We start from the raw sequence: 23,751 nt of genomic DNA on the forward strand, positions 1-23,751 counted from the left end.
TTCAGTCCTTTGGTAAATGGGATCATTTACCTTCCATAAGAAAACCTATTTCAATTGATAATGCCATTTCAGCGAGAGTTTGAAGTCACTCTTCCCTGGTGAAGCAGGCTTGCAGAATTTCTTACAGGGAATGGTTGGTTTCAGAAAGCTCAGGAATGCCTGTCCCTTGCTCCATGGACACTGGAACAGGGGCTCCCAGGGAGAGGTCCAGTGGTCTGGAGTCTCAGCAAAGCATCTCATGAAAATGAGCTCAGCCTCACTTTTGATGTCAGAAGTGTGAAAGGATCCCTAGTTTTTATTTTCCCTGCCTAATTAAGATTTGGAAATTTTACTGACAGAGAAATTCTAGTTTGTACCAAACCCACCTTTCCCAATCCCATGTGGAGCTGCACTGGGCAGCGACTGCTCTGCAGCTCCATCAGCAGCTCTGTCTTTATATGTGCCAGGACAGCAATCCCAAAGCTCTGATTAGAGCACAGCACATATTGACAGAGAAATTGGCCATAGGATGTTTCCACTCCCATCCACTGTTTCAAAGCCACCCTTTCCCAGCAACAATTACAATCCATAATGAGGAAAAGTGTAGAAATTATCTTTCGCTGAACAACAGGAAATATTTAAAGCACTTTTACCTTCCTTTACACTCTCCACATAATGAAACAAATCCCTTGTGAATTACTGGAGAGCCACAATCATACAGGAAGAACCTTTCATCCGTGTCTATTAAGAGATCCCTCCTTGGTCTCACTTGTCTCGTAGCAGAGTGTTCCAGATTTGTCATTTTGCCAGTGGAGAGATTTAAAGGTTAATCTCTGTGTCTCTGATCTTTCTACAGAGTTCTTACATCATTCCTCATACATCATTCGAGAAGCAAACTTAGTATTTCTTCTTTCTTTTTCATCTTGCATATTCCAACCTCAGCACCTTGCATGAAAACTGCTTGTTCAACTCAAAATAAAATGAAAATAAATTAATGAGAGATAAAGAGCTCTTTGATGCAATAACCTTTAATGATTTCTTCCTGGTATGTAATTTAGGACAGTGTTTTTCCTGGCTTAATGCTGTAAGTTTGCATCATAAACAAAAAGCTGATGATTCATAAAACATTATTGCTAATGTATTTTCGAAATTAGCAAGAGACATGTAAAGCATCTTCCTCGTCTACCAGGCTTCTTGAAAGGAAACTTCCCTTTGAGAAATTATTCTTGGCACCAATGGCTGGAGTAGCCAGCCTTATGGGAAGAAGGAGCAGTGGTGACACCCACTGTGGAAGGTATAAATAGGGATGGGCGGCCACGGCCAGCTCGCAGTCTGATTTCATATCAAGCTGTGCATCTTGCTTTGGGCTTCTGCTTGCCTTGCCAACCGCTGTCGCCATGAGTTGCAACATTAAGGAGACTATTACTGTGTCTAGCAAAGGCAGGAGCAGCGGTGGCAGCTGTATCATTGGTGGTGGTGGTGGAGCACGGATTTCTTCCTATGGGATAGGCAGTGCCAGAGGTTTCTCTGGAAGGAGCTACTGCGGTGGAGTGAATTATGGAGGGGGACTGAGCGTTGGTAGCTTGGCTGGTGGGAGCTATGGAGGTGGCAACTGCTATGGCAATGGCCTGGGGTTTGGCCTCGGAGGAGGGGTGGTTGTTGGGGGTCTCGGTGGCGACTGTTTGCTGTCGTCCTGCGATGAGAAGGTCACCATGCAAAACCTCAATGACCGCCTGGCCTCCTACCTGGACAAGGTGAAGTGCTTGGAGAAGGAGAACGCCGAGCTGGAGTGCAGGATCAGAGAGTGGTACGCGACACAGGGCCTGTCCTGCGAGCCCCGGGACTACAGCTGCTACTACAAAGAGATCGAGGACCTTCAGAACCAGGTAATGCCCCTCTGGGTTGTTCCTCCCATTGACAGTTCGTTGCTGAATTTCTGTTTAGAACCTGCTGCACTTGTCGGGGGAACTTTGGTGCTGCTGAATGTGTTCACAGACTAATTTTGGCAAGTTCCCCTATGACATTGCTGAGCGTGGGGGCACATCAAGGATGGGTGCTGCAAGGTGGTACGGGTGGGAGAACGCTCTGGAAAAGGGAAAGGATGCTTTGGTACGTTGTGTTTGGAGTGTACAACTGTAAATAGGGTATTACCAGTGTGCTCTGAGGAAATGTAGTGGTGTCAGCTCTGTAGGGAAAGCAAAGCAAAGAGAACTATGGAACAAGGGCAAAACATACACATTGAATGCTTTATGAAGTGAAACATTATAAATTCTAGGTGAGAAAAGCTGTGTATTGAAACTGATTGTCACAGGGGCACAGAGCCTCACACTAATAAATCCACAAGAAAAGCTGATCCTAAGGCTTAAAGACACCTTCCAACCATCTTCCCTGAAGTCCCTTAAGTCTGAAGCCCAGAACACTCCAGCTTCAATATCAGCTGAGATTTAGTGACTTAAGGAAGGTTCTTCAGGTTCACTTTGTGAAGCCTCTTTGGAACTTGCCTTCAGATCTTGAAACTGAGATGCCCCATCTCACAGCTCTTTAACTTCCAGCCTCTACATAATTGATCTCTTTACTGACTGTGAGTAAAGGAGGCAAAGCCCCCTCCTTCAACTTCTCTGCTCAAGGGACTAGGTTACTTAAGTGAGAAAGTAACAGAAAAAGGGAATTGTGCAGGGTTACTGCCTAATTGCAATGCAGAAAGACCTACAGAGTAGAACAGGAGAGAAGGAGACATCTCTCATGCTCTGCTCTTTTCCAGATTGTCTGTGCAACCATTGATAACAACAAGATCATCCTGGACATCGATAACAGCAGGATGGCTGCCGATGACTTCCGTGTGAAGTGAGTGCCCCCTCTGAACCCGCTGCCTCCCCCCTGCTCCTTCCCACCTCGCTGGGGAGGCTCAGAGCACTAATTACAGAGGCTCCAGACACATCTCCCCACACCACTGTGGTAGGGCAGGATGATGAAAGGCATTTTGCTCCTGGTCACCAGCCCTCCCTTAATTAGTGTTCTTGGGTAAAACATTTAGCAACAGCGTTTGTGGTGAGGCTGGGGACGGGCACTGCAGGGAGTGGTCCATTTCCACCCCAGACCAGAACAGATGGGATCAGCAAAGCAGAAATGCAGCTGAGTAAGTGATACCAAATACACAGTGAGCAGGAGCAGGGAAAAACCAGATGAGGAAGGAAAGCTTTCACATAACAGACATGAAGTGGTGCAGAAATCCAAGGCACGGTGCATTCAGCATGGACAGCAAATGCAGACCAGAGCAGGGAGCTGGGAAAGGAGATCTGGGCACAAAGAGAGCCTGTGTGGGATGTTCCCATCCTGAATCTGTGCTTTCCTGCACAACCCAGGTACGAGACGGAGCTGGCCCTGCGCCAGAGCGTGGAGGCCGATATCAACGGGCTGCGCCAGGTCCTGGACCAGCTGACGCTCTGCAGGTCCGACCTGGAGGCACAGCTGGAGTCGCTGCGGGAGGAGCTCTGCTGCCTGAAGAAGAACCACGAGGAGGTAGGTCCTGCCCCTCTCCTCTGAAAACCTTTCACTCCTGCGGGATCCATCCTCCCTCGCCCCAGGATGCTGCTCTGGGGGGCAAGTGGTTGATGGAGACCATGGTGTGACCCCGGAGCTGTGAGGGTCCAGCAGAGAGGGGCTTTGCCAGGCTCTGCTCCTCCCTGCAGGGCAGCTTGGCTGCCTCAGTTCTCTCCTCCTTTTTAAAAACTGACCTGATCTGGATGGTGTTTGCAGGAAATGTGCTGTCTGAGGAAGCAATCGACTGGAGATGTGAGCGTGGAGGTCAATGCCTGCCCTGGACCAGATCTCAGGCAAATCTTGGAGGATTTGAGATGCCAGTATGAAACACTGATAGCGCGGAACCGCAAGGAAGTCGAGGATTGGTACGAGTGCAAGGTGAGCGACACACACCTGAACCACTGACACTCACCCCCCAGGCCTCAGGAGCCTCTCAGAGACCAGACATGGAGACAATAAGCAGTTCTTGCTTCTCAGTGAAGCCCAAGAGCAGCACTCATTATACCCTGTGTTCCATAGGAGCCACAGGCCTGTCTGACCAGTTTGTTATGTCCCATCTGGAACAGCAGCATTTGCCACAAGGCCTTGTGGTGTGTTGCTGGAACATAGATATTCCACATTTGGATTAAAGAGACTTACTAGCCATGGGGCTAATGGGATTTGTAAAATGAACAAGCACAGGAGCCAGCAGGGAACGCCCTGTGCACAGAGAACCTGCCCTGCTCCCTTTTACTTCTGCTGAACACTCCCTGTGTTCTGCTCCTGTAAAACCAAGCCCGATGTACCCAGATATCTCCTGAAAGCTCTTTACCCTGGATTGGTGATTTCAGATTGAGGAGGTGAATCGGGAGGTTATTACAAGCGGTCAGGAGGTGGAGACGTGCAACAACCAGGTGACCGAACTGAGACGCCAATTGCAAGCCCTGGAAATCGATCTCCAAGCTCAGCTCAGCCAGGTGGGTGATGAGCTGGCTCAGCTCGGACGTGGTCACTGCTGGGTTTCTTGGTGTGAACAGCCAGACCCACCAACCAGCACAATGGTGCTGAATGGCTCCTTCATTTCTAGACTGGAAATCATAAACTCCAGGGTGACGCTTAAAATGAATGTTGTTTCTTTGCTTGTCCTGTTTATCAGAGAAATAATTTGGAATCCTCTCTGGCTGAGACTGAGTGCCAGTACAACACCCTCCTCGGTGAGCTACAGAACCAGATCACGTGTGTGGAGCAGCAGTTGGCTGAAATAAGGGCGGAAATAGAGTGTCAGAACCAAGAGTACAAGACCTTACTGGACGTCAAGTGCCGCCTGGAGCAGGAGATCCAGACCTACCGGTGCTTGTTGGAAGGAGGACAGCAGGACCTCATGTATGTACATCTCTAAATCCACTAGAGAATACATGAAAATATCACGGATCTGTATTACAGATTGGGAATCCAGCCTGATCTTTAGTCCTTCTTAATGCTTTCTTTGAGATGAAGAAGTTGTCTTATGAGCAACTTCACTGTGACGAACATTCAAATCAGAACTAAATGTCACTCCCTGGGATCTGCAAAGCAGAGATACCAAATCTGATAATTGCTGGTGACAACACTGTCTGTCCTAACATTAGGACAGTCTCTTCTCTGGGGTGATATATGTGAGAACTGTCAAAATGGGAATTAATGGCAATTAATTGGCAACTGCATTGCAGTTCCACACCAGGGGGGAGCACAAATGTAAAGCAACTCTGAGAGTGACAGAAAATGTGGTGTAAAATACTCTATAAGTAAAAACCCTTATAAAGGACATAGTTTGAAACTTTGTGCCATGTAGCCAAGTCAGCAGTGACACGTGAAGTTCTAAAATTCCCTGTCTGTCTCACTAGTCACGGAGGAGGAATCGGAACTGGCGGAGGGGTCATTAGGACAAGCCACACCTACACAACAACTACAGCTGCCCACTGCCAGCCCCAGGTCCCACCCTGCAAGACTGGAGACATACAAGGTAAGGGCCGTCTGCTCACAGCGGGAAAACCAGCTTTGGTTTGCCCCTGAGCTCTAAGGGCCAGAGACAGCACAGTCCTAGGACGTGTCACTGGCATCCTCTCAGACTCACTGTGCTACAGGAGTGATCTGTCACAGTGGTGGTGCCACCGAGGAACAGGGTTAAAGAGAGCTCAGGCTGAACACGGGGCTGCAGGAAACAAATGGGAGATGAGAGGAGGCAGTACCATGGAGAGAAGTAAAGAAGATGAGTCTAAACTTACCATAAGAGTCTGGAAGGAGTGAAAAGAAGAGTAAATCTATAACTTTACAAGTGAAAATTCCCATTAAAGTAAATTATTTGGGGAATATCTGGGGTTTCCTGGGTTGCTGCCAACTGCTCCAGCTTAGCAGTGCATTCTAGAAACGAGAGCACCACACAGACCCAATTTCTGTTATTTGAAGGATTTTAACTCTGTTTCAGTCAAATAATGCTGCTGTGTTTTCCCTCCAGTGACCTGCAGGAGAATTTGTGATTAAGGAGGAACGGACTGGAAGGTGACAGGGAAACCCAGAGACAAACCCAGAATGCTCCGTGCTCGCTGCACCCTCTGTGCAGAGAAAGTAGAAGTAACTCAGCGACGCTTGGCCACGTAGCTAAAGGGGGTGTCAGGAGCCCCCTCCTCTGTTCTGCTCTTCTGTTCTGCAATGCTGTAACCTCTAGAAATTACCTGAGTTAGTCAGGGTCACTAACGTACCTGCTGCTGAAAAACGTCTCTAATAAAACTTTGCTTGTGCCTGATGCAATCAAGAACCTGGGTCTGAAACTGAGTTCCTTTAGAGCACCAGGTGCTGAGCCATGGGCACAGTGGGCACCTAAACTGGTCGGGATCACAGGATCATCCTGCACAGAGAATGGCCTTGCTGACCTGGCAGGTCTTGTCCAGCTCCTCCCTGTTGCCACAGCATGAGGCAGATGTTGCCTGTTGCTGTATGACATGGGAGGAGGCAGCCAAGCCAGAGGAGCTGGAGTTCAGTGAAAGGAGAACAGGGATGAGTGACAGAAATTCCCATGCCAAAGCTCAGGGTGGTGTGTGTCCATACACAGGTATTGGCTCAGCAGCCATCCCTGGTGCACATCTCCAGCTGCTCTCCAGATGTGTCAGGTGTTAAACTGCGAGATGAGCTGGTGCTGGGGAGGTCAGTGGTGGCTGCAGCCACCTGGGGGGGAGAGGTGTCACCCGGGGGGGAGAGGTGTCACCCGGGGGGGAGAGGTGTCTCCTGGCCTCACCTGTCCCCTGGACTTGTGCAGTGTGAGCATGTCCAGGTGCTGCTGCCCCTTGGCAGAGTGAATCCCACCTCCTCTGTGCGGGACCCCTGCCCAGGGAGGGGGACCCTGCGAGGACAGTGCCCCTTCTCCCGGGTGCCTGTCAGGCCACGTGCTGAGATGACAGCACTCAAATGTTCTCAGCAATGTCCTCTCATGGGGACACACACAGCTGTGCAGAGACACCCACAGGACGGAAAGAGCCCATGGCCTGAAAGCCCTTTTTGTAGTTTATATGACACGGCACCAAGATTTGTCACACCTAAACACGTGTCAAATATTGTGGAGTCCTTTGCTGAGAAATTCAAAAGCATTTTAAACATCAAAGCAAATGCCAAACCCCGCTCCTGACTGTGCCACACACCTGGAAAAGAACATTTCTGCCCCTGCTCTGGCTGGGTTCTGCGCTGCAACAAGCCGGGAGAGGGGACGGGCAAAGGGAGGGCGGAATCTCGGCTGTGAGGAAGCGGAGAAGGAACAAGAGTGATCCCTGGCGGCCGGGAGGGACGGGCAGCTCCATCACAGCCGCTGATCCCGACTCCAGGAAGGACACCGGGAGCTCCTGCGGCAGCACCGCACCCTCCTGGGGCCGGGCAGGGTCGCCTCCTGTTCTTTCCACACTCGGATCTCTCCAGGCAGCTCTGCCGTGGCCCAAACCCTCGTACAAAACCCCGGAGCTGCTGCTCGCTCCTCCCCGAGGACTTCGTGAAAAAGATCCTCTGGAGTGAGAGACAGATCCTCACCGAAACTCAAATCCTGGGAACCTGAGCTTTCACTTTCTGCTGCCATCGGCACTGGCCTTTCCCTCTTGTACCACAGAGAGAAACAGCAACATGAAGCACCTGTGAAAATATTTATACTGGGTTGAGTTTCGCTGTTTGTTTTTCCCAGAGGAAAGAGAAATTTAAAATATTTATACTGGGTTTGTTTTGTTTTTTTCAGAGGACAGAGACATTGAGCATGTGTTTGCCTGAGAAGACAGGGCAAAACTGACCTATCCAAAAGCTGTCCAGTTTGGACTGAGACTGAAGCACAGGTTTTCCACGAGCACTGCATTTGATGTCAGGAAAAAACCTAAGAGCAGCTGGAGTAATTAATGATCCTGATATGCACGTGCTGCTGGTGCTGAGGAAAAAGGAAATAGAGAAAGTGCCTGGGAAGTCCTGGCACTTCCCAGCTCTCCCCATCAGGTGTCAGCTGTTCCCAGCCGGCAGATCCGAAGGAAACACGGACCTGTCAGTGTCTGTCCTGCTCCCGAGCCCCGGCCTGGCCTGGCCCTGCTCTGCCCCAGGAGTGCAAACAACGAGTCACCACGTTACCCGAGTCTGAGACTCTCCTGAAAGTAGGGATCACATTTTCCTAAGAGGCCCAAAGACACTAAATTGGGCTAATCCTGTCTGTGGCTGAGTGGAATTAGTTGCTGGTAGCCTATCTAGCAGGAGTACGATAGTATGTGATTAAAATAATAGGTATATAAATAATAAACATAAAATTATATAAAATTATATAAATGTACATACATTCTAAATAAAAATGTAATTATCCACAATCTACAGCAGTTTCAGCCCTGCCCAGGTCCCCTGCCCTGCAGCGGGGTGGGCAGTGTTCCCTCTGCCCCGCCGAGCCCTGCGCCCACCGTGCCGTGGGATCCCGACACGTTCTGCATTTCACCACACGGGATATTTGGAGATATTTGGAGGTGCAGGAGCTGAGAACTCCCCGGCCCTGGGCTGCGGGTGCTCTCTAGAGGGCACTCGGCTCCCACCGAGCTGCCGGAGGGCGCCCGGGGCAGAGGCGAGCGGCAAACCCGGAGCTGGGGGCTTGGCTCACCCTCCCACAGCAGAGCCGGGTGGTGTCTGCGGGACGTGCCGGGGAGATCCCGCTGCGGGAAAACACGGAACGCGCTGTGAGCCCGGACATCCCGCTCCAGCTCCTCCGGTATTTAGTGGTGTCGCTCGTAGTGAGGTCGGCACGACCCGATTCCGTGCGTGACAGCTCAGGGACGGCGCAGTGTCCTCCCTGCCGCCTGCAGACCCCCGGTGTCCTCCGGGCCCCCCGGTGTCGTCCCGTGCGGGGGCGTGCGGGACGGATGCCAGGCCGAAACTCACTCACTGATTTGCTAACACCTGTTTATGTTTCCAGCGGCACCGGGATATTTCGCATCACGTCGTTGGGCGGGAGCACAGCGAAACTCAGGGTCCCCGCGGGGGCTGGAAATGCGCTGTAATGACCCTTTGCTAACGAGGGTCTTGCCAGTGGAGCTGCATCAGCTGAGACCCCAGAGTCACCTGGGCCGGGGGCTGCTTAGGCCCGAAATGAAGCCGTTCCCAACCCAGGGGTTTGTGCTCTGAAATCTCTTACGGCTCTGACTCACCTAATTTTTGTTCCTATCGCAGCCACCATCGCTCCCTTGGGTGGTGGAGCTGTTGAAGGTGCCCTTTAACGTTTCATCACCACTCGGCTCTGCAACAGGGAGTGAGTAACAGATGGGGCAGAGTGGAGGCAGGAATTACGTCTTCTCCTACAGGAGGGATGTTTGCTGGCTGCCCTTCCCTGGCTGCCCTTCCCTGGGGTCAGCACGTCACCCCCCCATGCCGAGTCCAGCTTTACTGACCACTGGGGGAACGTGCTGGGTTTGGACCGTTGGACAAACAGGGGCAGGTTCCAGGGATATTCCCTGTGACCACACACCTCGGGGTGTGGGTGGACACCAAGACTTACACCAGAAGACACCAGGAGAGGTGGGGACTTACTCTCTCACTTCAAAACATATTTTAAAACCCTTCACTTAAAAAATGCCTAAAATATGTTTTGGCATCAGGGAATCACGGAATCATTTGGGTTGGAAAAGCCCTCTGAGCTCCTCGAGTCCAGCCCTTCACCCAGCACTGCCAAGGCCACCACTTGCAGATGGTGGTCCTAGAATTTCACTGAGCTCTAGAACCACACTATGTGTTTTGGTTTCTGGCAATGAACTAAAGCCCACTGGTCTTTTGACAGGATAAACATGAGTGAGCCCTAATATGTTACAACTGATCTAAATCAGATTTTTCAGTTTTCAAACATCTAGTTTTTTATTGGGATAAGGAAAAAACCCTCATCGTTTAAATTTTAGGGGAGAGGAGAACAGTTTCATGCTGTCAGGCAGCTGAACCTCACTGGAAGGAAGAGCAGTGTACAAATAAGTGTTCACCCTCCAACACAGTCACACTGCAGGGCCTGGCTTTCTTCTCTACTAGGGAGAAATCCTACAGGATTATCTGGGGTTAATAAAACTGCCTGATGATAATATAATGGGAGTTAGTTTATAGCATATAATTATGAGAATGAGTCATATTCCCCAGGTAGATAATTCAGAGTTTTTCTCTGTGTAGCAACATAAGGAGATTGAATATTCCTGACAAGACCTGATCAGAAGCTGGAAGGATGGAAAAGGATCCCTCTGAAGCACCAAAAAGGGTGGGCAACAGTGCAGTCGTGCCCCCTGAGATGTGCTCAGCAACCTCGGTGGTTTGTCCCAAACACATCAGTGTGGGGAGGGTGTGGATGTGGAGCTGGAAAAGGTGGTGCCAGGGGCTGGGAGGAGCCACGTGTGCCCACCCACACCCCGGCCTGGGCTGCCCCCCCGGCAGCCTCACCTTCCCACTGCCACACACCCAAAGGAAACAGGCTTTGTCCCCCCGGCCTCTGCTTCAGCCAACACACGTCTGGGCTGTGAGGAACACACAGCAATTCTGCCACTGACGTGCTGGATGAAATCTGCCTGGGCTGGGTGAGCCTTTCAGGCTTAAATAGTCCCCCTGCCTCGCTGGGCAGGAGCTGGTAACAGTTTCATCACAGGAGAAGGGAGAGGCCCATTGCAAACAACTGTGGGGCCACCAGCCTCCAAGGCACCTTCCTCCTCCTCCTCCTCTTCCTCCTCCTCCTCCTCTTCCTCCTCCTCCTCCTCTTCCTCCTCCTCCTTCTCCTCCCCCCGTTTTGGCCCTGACCAGTTTTTGGCTCTGCTGCACTGAGCAGCCTCAGCCCAGATTCCAGAAGGTTTTGCTGTCCCATTTCACAGGTACCACTGGGGATCCTTCCAGCTCCTGCAGAGTTTATTGCAGTCTCTCTGTGTTACGATTTCCCAGCCCTCCAGCTGCACTCCAGCAGCATCTCTAGATTTTGCTGGAAACGTTATCTAAGATCACCCAGGAAGCTCAGAGTGTTGCAAGGGCCTGGACAATCCTATGAGACATAACTGCAGACAAAATTACCGCCTCATAAACCAGCTTCCACCTTACAGCAGCTCTGAAATAAAACATTCCTTTCAGGAACCATTGGTTCAGTCACTTCTATCTCTGATCCTGGCCAGGATTCCCAGATACACTGAATCATCAGGCTTTCTCAGGTTTAAGGAGATAAGCTTCACTCTTGAGGAAAGTTGCCTGCACAAATTCTAGGGGAAAAATGGCATTAAATCTTCCTTTCATGTATTAAACATAAAGCTTTTAAGTTGCACACTGACATCCTCCCTGATATTCAAACCATCCAAACATGTTCTCCTGTGAAGGGAAGACAGGAAGCTTGGTCCATCTGAAAGGAATGAGTGATGCAAAAGAGGTAATAAACATCTTTGCAGAAAAAAAAAACCAAAACAAACCCCTTCTGCAGAATTATACAGAAAACATAGATTTGTACCCATGTCAGCAGCTGGAAGAAACAGTTAAACAGGATGTAACCCAAAGGCTCCAAGAGCCAAAGCAGCTGGAAGTATAGAAGACAATTTTGTTTACTTGAGAGAAAAGGGTTTCTGGCTGTAATGAGCTAAAATTATCCCCCACACTCCATTAAATGTTGCAACGAACCATTTAAATTCCTACAGTCCAGGGGAGGCCTTGCTCCCACTTCAGAGCTGAAGTGGAGCAGAAGATGGAACGTGAGGCGTGTCCTGCTGCGTGGGCCAGGGTGTGCTGGGAGGGGCCTTCACAAAGAGCTGTTTCCACAAACACTTGCTGCGAAGCCCTAACAAACAAACAAACCTGTTGATCAGCAACAACCAACAGCACAACGGCCCAGCAGAAAACAGTAACATCCCAAATCGATACAGGAAATTGGACATCACAGGACGAGCTCCACCCACGAGGTGCGACAGGTGACAGACTGGGGTTTGTCTGGCAGGAGGATGGGGGGAGAGGCACCCAGGGGAGAGGTGACACTGTCTGAGGCTCAAGGCACGGGGGGAGCTCACGAGCATTGGGCAAAGATACAATCTTGAAAGAAGAAGGTGTAGGATGTGTCTGTGGGTGGAAAACAAATCTGAAGGGAAAATGTGATGCAGTTTATTGACTTAATCTCCAAATCAGAAACTTCACCTTTCTCCTCCAAGGATGTTTGTATTTGTGCTGCGTGGGGAAAACATCCTGGTAAATTTGTGAATTCCCTTCGGGAGTGAGAACAGGACCTCTGACACTCCCAGGAATGTCAGGAGAGACCAGCCCAGAGCCAGGATGCTTCCCCAGGTGTCTCGGCCCTCCTGTACCTGCATTTGGTCGGAGCACATGAAGGGTTATTTCCAGAAACAACCTGCCACACTTCCATTCCTCACAGCCTGACACGGAGCTGTTCTGCAGTTGTTGTAACACCCTTTTTCATAATTAAATTGTTATTTATAAAACACAATTGTAGAGGTGTGATTGGAATAATTGCTGACACGTGACATTTGCCAATGTTCTCTGAGCTTTTACGAGATATTATAAAGAAGTCAGAGTGGTTCATTGTACCTACAACTCACATCCTGGGATGGGCTTTCCAAAGGCATAAAGCAGTCAAGGACTAAAAATAAGGAGCACACAGCAAAGAATAACCATAAATCTATGGAAATATCAGGTAACTATAAAACAATCAGCCAGTATTCCTTGACAAATATCTGAACATTAGAAGAGAGACGGGAACATCCACCACTGTCCCTTATTGTGGCAGAGTGTTGTTGTGTTGAGAGGGATGTGACCAGGACGAGGTGAGTGGGATGAGTTTCTTTGGGATGACTGTAAGTCAGTGCACTAGATCTCAGCAAAGATCTCCCCCACTCAGAGCCACCCAACAGAAATTACATGTTTTGTATGAATAAACAAATGGTCACAAACACTTAGAGGAAGGGTTAAGCTTCCTGACACTGCCAAGCATCTCCCTTTGGCAAATTAGGGCTTGCAAATGCACATGGAAAGCGGGTACTCCCTTCCACGGCGACACCCTCTGTCTCGGCTATAAATGCAGAGGAGGCCGGCTGGAATTTGGAGCTATGATTCCAGGACAACTGTAAGACCAGCTTTGAGTTTTCACCTGAGTTCTTTGCTGCTGCCAGGATGAGCTGTGGCTCGAAGCAGCCCCTGAAGAGCTGCCTGCGAGGGAGCAGCGGTGGCGGTGCCAGCAGTGGGGGAGGAGGAGGGGGCAGCTCGCATTCCTCGGCCTCCTCGAGGAGGATCTCCTCCAGGAGCAGCGGCGGTGGCAGGTTTTCTGGCAGCAGTTGTGGTGGAGGAAGCTCCCGGAGCAGCTGTGGTGGGGCAGCTGGTGGGTATGGGAGTATCAGGCGCAGCAGCTACGGAGGAGGGATGAGCAGCCACAGCTGCGGAGGAGGGATGGCTGCCGGATACTGTGGAGGGGGAATGGGAACGGGCTTCAGGTCAGGGGGCAGCGGGTTTGGTGCTGCTTATGGAGGAGGCTTTGGTGGAGGTGGTGCTGGTTTCAGCGGTGGCAGCTTTGGCTTTCATGGAGGGAACGTGGGAATTCTCTCCTACGACGAGAAGCTGACCATGCAGAGCCTCAACGAGCGCCTGGCTTCCTACATGGAGACGGTCAGGAATCTGGAAACGGAAAATGCTCAGCTGGAACAATTAATCAGGGAGTGGTACCAGAAGCAAGGTCCTTCTGGCCCAAAGGACTACAGCCACTACTATGGACAAATTGAAGAACTTCAAAGCCAGGTAGGATGCTCTTTGCCAGAGGAGTTGAAGCACTGACAGGCTGAGAGGTTCTCAGGGAATGTTTGCCCAGCACGTTGTTTCTCTTCTAGATCGTGACTGCAACTGTGGACACCCACAAGGTACTTTTGGACCTGGATAACACGAGGATGACTGCAGAAGACTTTAGAGTAAAGTAAATATATATTCCTCTTTTCCAGCCACTGATTTCCTTCCTTCTGCTTTCCTGAACTTCATAAATTAATTCCATAAGCAAATATCAATCCACAGGGACTTGGGTTCCTCCTGGTTCTATGGCAGCACAACTGAAATAATTTGTGAAACTTCAAAATTTTCAATATTTCTAGAATGATCTTTGGTGGGAATGCTGTCTCTGAACCAGATGGATGGACCCTGCACAAAGTTGCAGGTCAAAGAGATGATGAAAGATACCACAGAATAAAATATTAAAGTTCAATATTAATATTAAACTTTAAATGTATTAAGTATAAATAATAATAATGTTATTAAGTAATATTAATTTTAAATGGTAAGTACTGGCTGATGATTTCCTAATTCTGCTGTTTGAGGGATGCTACATGCACTGAAGTACAGACACAAAAGCAGACACTGATACTGGAATAGGTGAACTTCTCCATAAATAATGTCAGTAGGAGAACTGGGATGGGAAGAGCAGGGCTGACCTCTCTGCACCGTCCCTGGCACAGGTACGAGACCGAGTGTGGGCTCCGGCAGAACGTGGAGGCCGATCTCAACAGCCTGAGGCCCCTCTTGGACAGCCTGACCCTGTGCAGGTCCGACCTGGAAATGCAGTTCGAGTCTCTGAAGGAGGAGATGATCGACGTCAAGAAGAACCACGAGGAGGTCAGAGCAAAAAAGCAACAAAACCCCACAAACTGGGGGTGCTGCAGGGGAAACCTCGGCATGAAATACCCACCGAGGGGCAGGGCCAGGCTGTGCCAGGGGGGGCCCTGAGCTCAGCCCCTCAACAAGCAATGGCTCGAAGTCAAGGCCAAATAATTGCAACACAACTCCCCCCTATATATATATATATATATATATATATGCTGTTGAAAGGCTCAGTTTGTGTTCATTGTCCTGGGCCTGGCTTTTCTCTGCAGGAAATAAAACAGCTGGAATCCCAGTCCAGCGGGGATGTGAGTGTGAAGGTCAACGCTGCTCCAGGAGAGGATCTGCTGAAAAAGCTCAATGAGATGAGACAAGAATATGAAGCCATTATTCAGAAGAACCATGCAGAGGTTGAAAAGTGGTATGAAAGCAAGGTAAAGGGTGACAGTTGGAATGTTCATGTTAAAAGGGAAAACACCAGCCCCTGTAGAGGAATGACACAGCATCCATTGCTATTAGGAAATAATGGTAGAATCCCTTTGACCAAAATGAGGGAAATCACAAATGGACTCGAACTGTTCTGGCAGAGCCACATGAGGAAGTATAACAGCCCCATATTACCAGTGGCCCTTCTGCAACTTTGAGTTTTCACCTGAGTTGTTTGCTGCTGCCACTCTGAGCTGTGGCTCCAAGCAGGCCCCAAAAAACTGTTCCAGCTGGTCCCATGATAAACTGCCATGTTGACACTGTAAGTAAAAGTCAGAAACTCCAGTTCTGTACATTAATTTTTCAGATGGAGGAAGTGAGCCAACAAGTCCACTCAAGTGGCCAGGAGGTGGAATCAAGCAACCGGCAGATCTCTGAGCTGAGACGTGAATATCAGAGCCTGGAGATTGAGCTGCAGTCGCAGATCAGCATGGTAGGTAACAAGTGCTCCTGATCCTTGGAGTTGCAAAGAACCCAGGGGTTGCTGGGATGACAGGAGGGCGGCTGTAGCTGGCACAACAGTCAGTGAAGATGCTGGATGCCTCTGACACCATGTGAGATCTGTCCCATGTGGGGCACAAGAACGCTCTGATCCTGCCACGTTCCCACCAACGCCGCATTTTGTTTGGCCCTTGCAGGTCGACTCTTTGCAGTCCAACCTGGAGGACACGGAACGTCGCTATAACATGCAGCTGCAGCAGATCCAGTGCATGATCAGCCCTTTGGAGGAGGAGCTGGCCAGCATCCGCTGCGAGATGGAGAGCCAGAACGAGGAGTACAAGATGCTGCTGGGCATCAAGACCCGCCTGGAGCAGGAGATCCAGCAGTACCGGGCGCTGCTGGAGAAGGGGCAGCACGGCCTGAGATACAGAATTAAGTAAAGACATCAATTTATTAACTTGCCATCTCTGCAATCAGGGGAAGAGGAAAGCAGCAATATTTATGTTAGGAGCTGGTACAACTGATTAATCATCAACACGTTTATTACAACCACAAGAATTCACATAAATCTTAGCTGGCAGGGTGCAAAGCTGGATTTTCACAAAAATATTTAGCATTGTGATTTGTCATTTCTTCCCCTAAGTGCCAGCAGGAAGTGCTGCTATCTGGGAAAACGAAGGGTAAGAAGGAAATAACACACCCTTTCCTGCTTACAGACCTGCACAGGGAGGAGCTGATGGTGGATCTTCAGGAGAAGGAGGAGGTCATGGAGGAGAAAGCAGTGGAGGAGGAACTGGAGGATCCTATGGAAGATCTTCCTCTTCTGAAAGCGGAGGAGGAGGGAGTGGAGGAAGAACAGGAGGTGGAACCTGTGGTAAAACCTCAGGTGGAGGAGGTGGCAGTGGAGGAGGAGGAGGAGGAGGGGGCAAATCCTGCCTCTTCCGCTCTTCATCGTCCCAGTCCCAGCCTGGTGACTCTTGTGAAAGCCCAGGTAAAAATGGAATAAAGAAGTACATCCTGCCATTAACAATCCTCTCTGAATAGCAGGAAGGGATAAAACAACTTCCTTCCTGGAAATATTTTGCTATTTTTCCCCAGCTGTGTTTTAAGGCCACTCTGACATTTGTTCTTACACAGTGACAACTCAACATGGCAGCATTTGCAGTGACTCCACTGAAGAGGGAGGGTGGCATGAAGGGTTGTGTGGAAAGAGGAAATGAAGGGGGGAAAGGGAAAACGATGCCCAATCCAAAGCATGCAGGGAAGCAGGGAAGTCAGTGGTTAGAAATGTCACTGGTGTTAAGGGGGCATGGTTAAAGCAGGGCACAGCAGTTGGAAGGAACGCTCCAGACATTTAAAATATGAGAGGCATTGGCTGCAAAAGACTCAAGTAGCAAAAGGCAGAAAGGTCTGATCTGTGTCTGATTTCCCGGCTGTGGTTCCAGGAAGTGCTGAAAACATGAAGCTGTGCCTGGAAGGGAACAAAACACTGGGGAGAGGAGCAACCATGGAGGAAGTGTCCGAAGCCATAAAACACATGAGACTGGGTAAGGCTCCAGGTCCTCACAGCACCTCGGACAAACGCCTGAAAATGGGGAATATGAGCAGGAAATTGTCATTTTTAGAAAGGTTCACTTCCACTTTGATCCTGTATTGAGGCTTCATCGGTCTCTGTCAGTCAATCTGTCTCCCAAACACGCTGTTTCCACCACAGACTGACAGTCTCATGGCATGAGAGCTGGCTCTCACCCAAAGGGCCTGGAGCCACCCATGCAGACAGCAGGAACAGTGCACACACTCTCCTGCTGCTGGCAACAAAGGCAGCAAATTCAGAAGGATTTTGTTATGAGGAAGATTCTTTGGGAAAATTCGATTTTTAAAAATTCATACATAGGCTTTGCAAACTCCTCTGTAAAAATTCAATCCTCTGATCAAACATCCCATCTGACCTGCAACACTCCTACATATATTAATGCTTGGTAGGCAAGATTAAAACATGTCATGTGCCATCTATCTTTAACTTATAAAAATTTGTTGTAAATGTCTGTACACACAGAAACGTACATTCTGAGTTCATCTGTATTTGGTATACACTGCTCAGCCACTCTAAAGTGATTTGCACTCCCACAGCTGAGAACAGAAGCAGGTCTGTGCAGCTCATTGCTAAAGCTGCACACACAGGTACAAACACAAGTCTGACACTGTTCAAACTTTTCTGGGAGGCTGGAACAGCCCCGGTGCACCGAGACTGCGCAGGGGGGACTCGGGGAGTAACACAGGGCTAAAAATGCTGAATGAGATCACACTTCTTCAAAGAAATTCTTGCTTCCCTCCATCTTTCCTCAGGGAGTTTTAGAAGGTCTGAGGAGTGATTGGCAGGAGCAGCATCTTCCACTGCAGGACTTCCCCAGTGAGGCCTTTGGACCAAGCAAGACTCTACGAGCACGGCCGAACACGGCTCTGCCACGAGCAGGAGCCAGCACTTGTTCAAGTTACCCAACACTGCTCACTGCAGGGGCTCCTCAGAGCTCCCTGCATGGCCTGTCTGCTGCTTCCACCTGTCTTTCTGTTCCGAATCACTGTTACCTGATTTAATCTCTACCGTGATTGGTGTTCCTGTGCAATAAATGCTAATAAATCTTTGCTTCTCCATGATGCAACCAGAAAACCGTGTCTGGTTCAAGTTCCTTTGGTGGGGGTTTTTGTTTGAATCAGTTACAAATATCAAGCCCTACCTGTGGAACACACAATAATGTGTCAGGTTATCCATAGGACCCTGAGTTTGCAGTTCACCATTTAAGATTCACCGGGCAAAGCTTTGCAGACTACACTGCTGGGAACTGCTCGGTGAGCCCTGCGATGGGAAAACTCACACTCAACAAACCCACTCACTTCTGCTATTGCCTTTTATCTGGGACAAGAGGGGGGGCTTAAGGAACTGACTCTTCCCTAGAAAACCTGTTTAAAATATGGGCTCCATGGAGAATTTCCCCTGCAAATAACACAGGGGGTTCCTCACATGACTCCTGCTCACGATACCTCCTTCCTCCTGTGCACTTCCCCACTCACCTGCTAAAACCCAAGCAGGACTATCACTGCTGTGAGCCTTTCTCTCTGAGTTTTACAATCACAAGGTTTGTTTTTTCCCTCTGATGAAGGCATCACCCACGGGAGAAGGTTGGGAAATGCAGGCTGAGTGGGAGGCCGTGGGAACGGGAATGCTGAGCGCCCGATCCCGGGCAGAGCCGTGCCGGTGATTCACGGCGCTGCCTCACGCCGGGCTCTCAGCCATGGGATTGGAACTGGAAAACGAAGAAAGGAAGAATAAAATTGTTTTTCCTGACCAGTGTCTGTCTGGGGGCCTGAGGGACCAGGTCACCTCGTGCACGTGCTGATGTCCCCAACCTGCTGGTTGTTGATGATCATTTGCCAGGATACCCCCAACTCCCACCTGCTGCAAAACCACACTCTTCAATTTTAACCCCTTGCAGCCTCACATCGCCCTTGTCCTTGTTTTGTTCCCTGTCTTCTGAACCTGCTTCCTCCAATTGCTCTGCTCGCTTTCCACCTCTGCCAGGTGGTGACAGCTCTTTCTCAGACCTGTCTGTCCAGGGTACTCAACTGACAGCCCAAATTAAGGAGTGCTCCAGGAGCCCTGCTTCCCACACCTCCCCTCGGAGCCTGCCAGCTTAACCTCAAAACTGTTCCTGCTCAGTGCCTGCTTCCTGGCTGTCCCAGGGTGAGCTACAGTGATTTACCTGGTCTCTGGTCCCACAGTGACACCCGGGAGGCTGTTGGGGTGATTGGATATGATTTCCTTGGAGCAGCAGCCTCTCTGTGCTGGACTTCACTGCTCTGTGCCACCACAGCAGCTCTGAGCAGTCCTGGCCCCTCTTGCTCCTGCCCTTCTTTCCAAAAATACAACTTCCCTTTAGTATTTTACGGCCAGTTGTCTAATCCTCAGGCATCTCTGCACATAACCTTGCAGGAGAAACTCCTCTGAAATGATCCTCGGGGAAGCAAAGCAGAAAGTGGAGTGTGGGAAGGGCTGTGGGGCAGTTCAGGGGCTGAGAAAACAGCGCTGAGCACAAACACGTACGAGGATGCAGCTTGTGGCAATACCCAGGGCAGCTCTGCTGCTGATTTAATGGCTTATATTGATATGTTAAATAAGGCACAATTTCTGAGCCATTAGGATAAGTAATTATAAGAGTACTATTACTACTTTTGCTACTCAGCATTGATTGCACCATATTCTTCCTTACCTAAAATCTCTACCTTTAGTCTGCATCTACAATGCAAATCAGCTTCATAATAAAGTTTATTTGCTACATTTTACAGTATGTGACAAAATAAATACAAACCACCAATAGACTCACAAAACCCCCCACTCAGTCATGGCATCAGTGCTCACTACAGACAAAAAGCACTCTGAATTGTGATGGTTTCTTACCAGACCCTGGAAGAAAATGCCAGTTTAAGGATTCTTTCCTTTTTCCATTTTGTATTACAAAGCCTGCAGCTGGGTTACCACTGGCACCTGCTTACTGAGAGAACAGGCTCACATGGAAGAACAGAGCTAGAAAAACCATTGCAAAGCAGGAGTAAGAAACACAAACATTGTAGTGTCAGGTGTCAAAGCTCAGGGCAGGCTCAAAGTGGGGCCGCAGTGATACTGAGGAACGAGGAGAACTTGGCACTTTTTATTTGCACGCATTTCGCTAGGGATTAATCAGCATAATAAGCTTTAATTTTATGAGCACAAAGTGTTGCAATTCGGATACTTATCTGGTGTTCCTATTAGTGCTCTGAGGAGATAATTGAGGTACGTGTTGGAACAAGACCTTCAGAGCAACCTGAGGCAAAACTCAGTGTGCACACACACTCCTGCCTGTTTGGCTTCAGAGCTCCCTGGCAATCCAGGTGTCCATTTGAAGGCACAGCTGTAATTTCCAAACTGCCTGTGTGTACTGTGCTGATCTCTCTTTTGTTGAGCGCTGTCAGGCCTCTTAATTGCCAAATCCTGCCATATTCAAGGCCATATTCAAGGGCTGCACAATGAGAACAGCAAAGTCACTGAGCTGGGGGGAAGGAACTCGACCCCTGCCAGAGTCCACCTGGTTTTGCTTCACTTCCATGAGGGGTAACACCCATCTCAGACAAAATTCGGTTTGAAGTGTTCACTCTTCTTACAAAAATATCTAAGAGTGATGGGAAGGGATGGTTAAATAGGTGAAAAGAATAAACTCCAGCAGTTGCCTGAGGCATCAGAGTGACAGTGAATTAAGGGGAAATGCTTCAGTTTGCCAGTGCACAGACACAAAGCTGAGAACACATTTCCTCCAGCTCTTTTTGAATGCAGCAGCTCCAGCCTGCTGGAAAAGCCTCCTAGTCTTGGAGCACGGGCTGCTCTCAGGGTGCTTGGGAGTCACTTCTTTGATACCAATCACGAGGCCTGACTGAAAGGAAAACAGTCACAGAGCGAGAGTGGAGGGAGGGCAGCTGGGCCGAGCCGTGTGCTGGGTTGAGGAGATGCTCTGAACAGGGTTGGAACATTCCAGCACCTGCAGGTTGGGGGATAAATGCCCTTATTCTGCTCTGACTGGGAAACAGCAGTGTTATATAACATATGGATGCTATATCTACACAGAAACATTAATGATTCAACTGCATCACGTATAGGAAAGAGACCAGAGAAGGACCTAAAACTGCCAGTTCCTGTTAGGTAATAATTCCATAAATTCACATCATCCTATAACACATTAGAGGAAAGCATCAGAGAACAAGATTCTTTGAAGGCTCTTTAAATGAGCTCAGAAATGAAAATGCGTCCTGCCCACAGAACAGACCTTCTCTTGTTTGTAAACATTTGCACAGTTAAATATTTAATAATTAATAAGTTAAAATAAGCCAGGAGGGAATTCAGTGTGTGCAACTTTACTGGAGCATGAAGTACTTGAGTTCACCTGTATTTTTCAGGCACTTCAGTGTCAGACTCCAGACAGACACACAGTGACTGACAGAAACCAAACATCCCAAGGGCAACTCTAAGCTGCAGGAATATTTTGGAATATGGCCCAGCCTTACAGCCAGCAGGGTTTCTATAAAACCTCCAAGGTGAAATTAGTAACAAAAATTAAATCATAGCAATGCTGAAGACAAAACAGGAACATCCTGAGAGCATGTGACTTATGAGCTACCAAAGATCTGAAGGCAAAATCTGTGATTTGTGATCCTCCTTTATATACAAATAGTGGAAACAACACAGAACTACAATGAAATGTTGAGGTTAGTGGAAGTTCTCCACCCTCAATGCTTTGACTTTCTTTTCTGTCATTGCTTTGATTTTTTTAAACTTTTTCTTAATCCTGCAATAAGAAGTGTCCATTTTCCAGTGTGGACAAATCCCTTTTGTGAACAGGTACATATGGAAAAAGACCCTGAATAGGAAACAATGTTTTCAGAAAATACAGAAACAGAGTAAGAGACTCTTTTGGCATTTTTTTTTTACTTTTGTTTTAATAATTACAGGAATTACTTTGCTCACTATCACCTACAAACCCACAGATTGTTCTAGCTTGGCTATGAAAAGCATCTCTAAGGAATATTCCCGGAGTCTCTGATGGGAATTTGAACGTGACAATCCATTTTACTCACCACGGCAGAGTTTGTGACAAAGGGCCCCACTGGCAAGGTGACATTCCCCAGACCCAGAGACAAAAAAAGCACTAAAATGAAAAAGCATTTTGCCCCCAGCAAACTCCATCTCTCTGCACCAATAACAGACCGTGCAGAAGCAGAAACTGTTTATGCTGCTGGGGTGTCAGGACCAGCCCCCAGCTGAGACTCAGGAGAAATTATCACATCACCAACCTGCTCGGAATCTTTCATCACCTTTGAGCCATTGAGAGATCAAATAGCAAGATAAAATCTGGGAGCTTTTGAAAGCGATTGCCTAAGCAGCAACAGAGCAACGCCGGCACAGGCACGGAGCAAAGGCCAGGAGGAGGGATGAGGTTAGAAAATGGTAAATAATCCTGAATCTACAACTTCCCACAAAGGCAGCCTTGGGAAAGCAAGGCCTGCACTGCATTCCCATCTCCAAGGGCTCCTGGAGATGCTGGGAGCAGGACAGCAGAGCACAAATGGCAGTTCTTCAGGTGTTGCCTCTGCTCCTGCACCTGAGGTTTAGGGGAGAAATTGCTACACCCTGTAACTGCCTCCAGTCGTTAGAGACTCCACGACCCCGTGGGGAGGAGGGAGGCTGATGGAGACATTTCAGTCACACAGAACAGAACTGTCACTGGGAAACTGTGCCCCTTCCCCTGAGCTCTCTGGGACAGTTTGGGTCCATCTACAGCAAGACAAGAGTGCTGGTGGTTTGCTGTTTGCACATCTGCCTTCAGACACTGGCTTAGCATCCAACCCCCAAGGCAGGATGGAAACCCTTCACTGGGTCAGCTTCTGGGATCAGGACGACACTGAAGTGTGGGGTCATTTCTTTTGTGGTCTCAACAGTCTGATTTAAACTGCCTTTTCTGTCAGGATGTTATTTTAGAGTCTCAAGGATCTCTGCTTTAAGAGCAGTAGACATAATACAGATGTACTTTATCACCTGTAATATATGACACATTGACAATAGAGAGCATGAGCTGCTTTATATTAAACGATAAAAAGTCTTCCCACACAGTAGTTTTGAGGTAACTGTCTGCAATAATACAGCTTCTAATTGGGCTACAATTGACTTTGTAATACATTTAAAGTATCCTTGATCTTCCCCCTGTTTTAGATCAGCAGTTTCTTGGTGAAAAAAGTCCAGTATTTTTTTTTCCATTTGAGTTCTAGGACTTGGCTCTCTGTATGCTGTCCTGGTGCTTTCTTCACAAAGGAGGCAGTTTGATTTTTAAATAAGAATCCCTCTGCATTGCTTGAAATAGCCTGTTCACATCACTAAATATGTTCTTTAAGTGCTGGCAGGGACACACGAGTTGGACAATCTCTAGAGACAAGTCACACAGTCCTATTAATAAAACTCTTGCACTATCACATATGGTGAGAAAAGGAATATAAGGTGTGTAGAAAATCTGAAATACACGACATAGGAAAGAGCAAAAGAGAACAAACAACAGTCTTTGGCGATAGCAGCTACAAAATCTTAGCAAAGAAAGTACCTATTCCAGGAAAAGCTAAATGAAAAGGATGTCACCCAAAAGA

At 48.7% G+C, this 23,751-nt stretch overlaps 2 protein-coding genes across 2 annotated transcripts; both read left to right on the forward strand.

Annotated features, from left to right (window-relative positions):
- The first annotated feature begins 1,261 nt into the window (after positions 1-1,261).
- Positions 1,262-6,292, forward strand: LOC114001312 (keratin, type I cytoskeletal 13-like). The gene is made up of 8 exons (XM_027746371.2): positions 1,262-1,865; positions 2,741-2,823; positions 3,342-3,498; positions 3,736-3,897; positions 4,350-4,475; positions 4,655-4,881; positions 5,382-5,500; positions 5,993-6,292. Exons 1-8 carry the CDS (start codon positions 1,377-1,379, stop codon positions 6,016-6,018), a joined length of 1,389 nt encoding a protein of 462 aa, XP_027602172.1. The 5' UTR covers positions 1,262-1,376; the 3' UTR covers positions 6,019-6,292.
- A 5,554-nt stretch (positions 6,293-11,846) lies between these two features.
- On the forward strand, positions 11,847-17,940 carry LOC114001259 (keratin, type I cytoskeletal 9-like). The gene is made up of 10 exons (XM_027746291.2): positions 11,847-11,927; positions 13,146-13,764; positions 13,854-13,936; positions 14,469-14,625; positions 14,883-15,044; positions 15,404-15,529; positions 15,735-15,973; positions 16,254-16,528; positions 16,983-17,084; positions 17,884-17,940. Exons 2-10 carry the CDS (start codon positions 13,147-13,149, stop codon positions 17,907-17,909), a joined length of 1,788 nt encoding a protein of 595 aa, XP_027602092.1. The 5' UTR covers positions 11,847-11,927; position 13,146; the 3' UTR covers positions 17,910-17,940.
- The last annotated feature ends 5,811 nt before the right edge of the window (positions 17,941-23,751 follow it).

The sequence above is a fragment of the Pipra filicauda genome, unplaced genomic scaffold (genome assembly GCF_003945595.2).
Source record: "Pipra filicauda isolate LSUMZ 115617 unplaced genomic scaffold, ASM394559v2 scaffold193_size2426894_pilon, whole genome shotgun sequence".
Taxonomy (NCBI): domain Eukaryota; kingdom Metazoa; phylum Chordata; class Aves; order Passeriformes; family Pipridae; genus Pipra; species Pipra filicauda.

Coding starts and splice junctions, on each gene's coding strand:
- LOC114001312 (XM_027746371.2), top strand. CDS start 1,377: ATGAGTTGCAACATTAAGGAGACTATTACTGTGTCTAGCAAAGGCAGG. Junction 3,898..4,349: donor AGGATTGGTACGAGTGCAAG/GTGAGCGACACA, acceptor TGGTGATTTCAG/ATTGAGGAGGTGAATCGGGA. Junction 4,476..4,654: donor TCCAAGCTCAGCTCAGCCAG/GTGGGTGATGAG, acceptor CCTGTTTATCAG/AGAAATAATTTGGAATCCTC.
- LOC114001259 (XM_027746291.2), top strand. CDS start 13,147: ATGAGCTGTGGCTCGAAGCAGCCCCTGAAGAGCTGCCTGCGAGGGAGC. Junction 14,626..14,882: donor TCAAGAAGAACCACGAGGAG/GTCAGAGCAAAA, acceptor TTTTCTCTGCAG/GAAATAAAACAGCTGGAATC. Junction 15,530..15,734: donor TGCAGTCGCAGATCAGCATG/GTAGGTAACAAG, acceptor TGGCCCTTGCAG/GTCGACTCTTTGCAGTCCAA.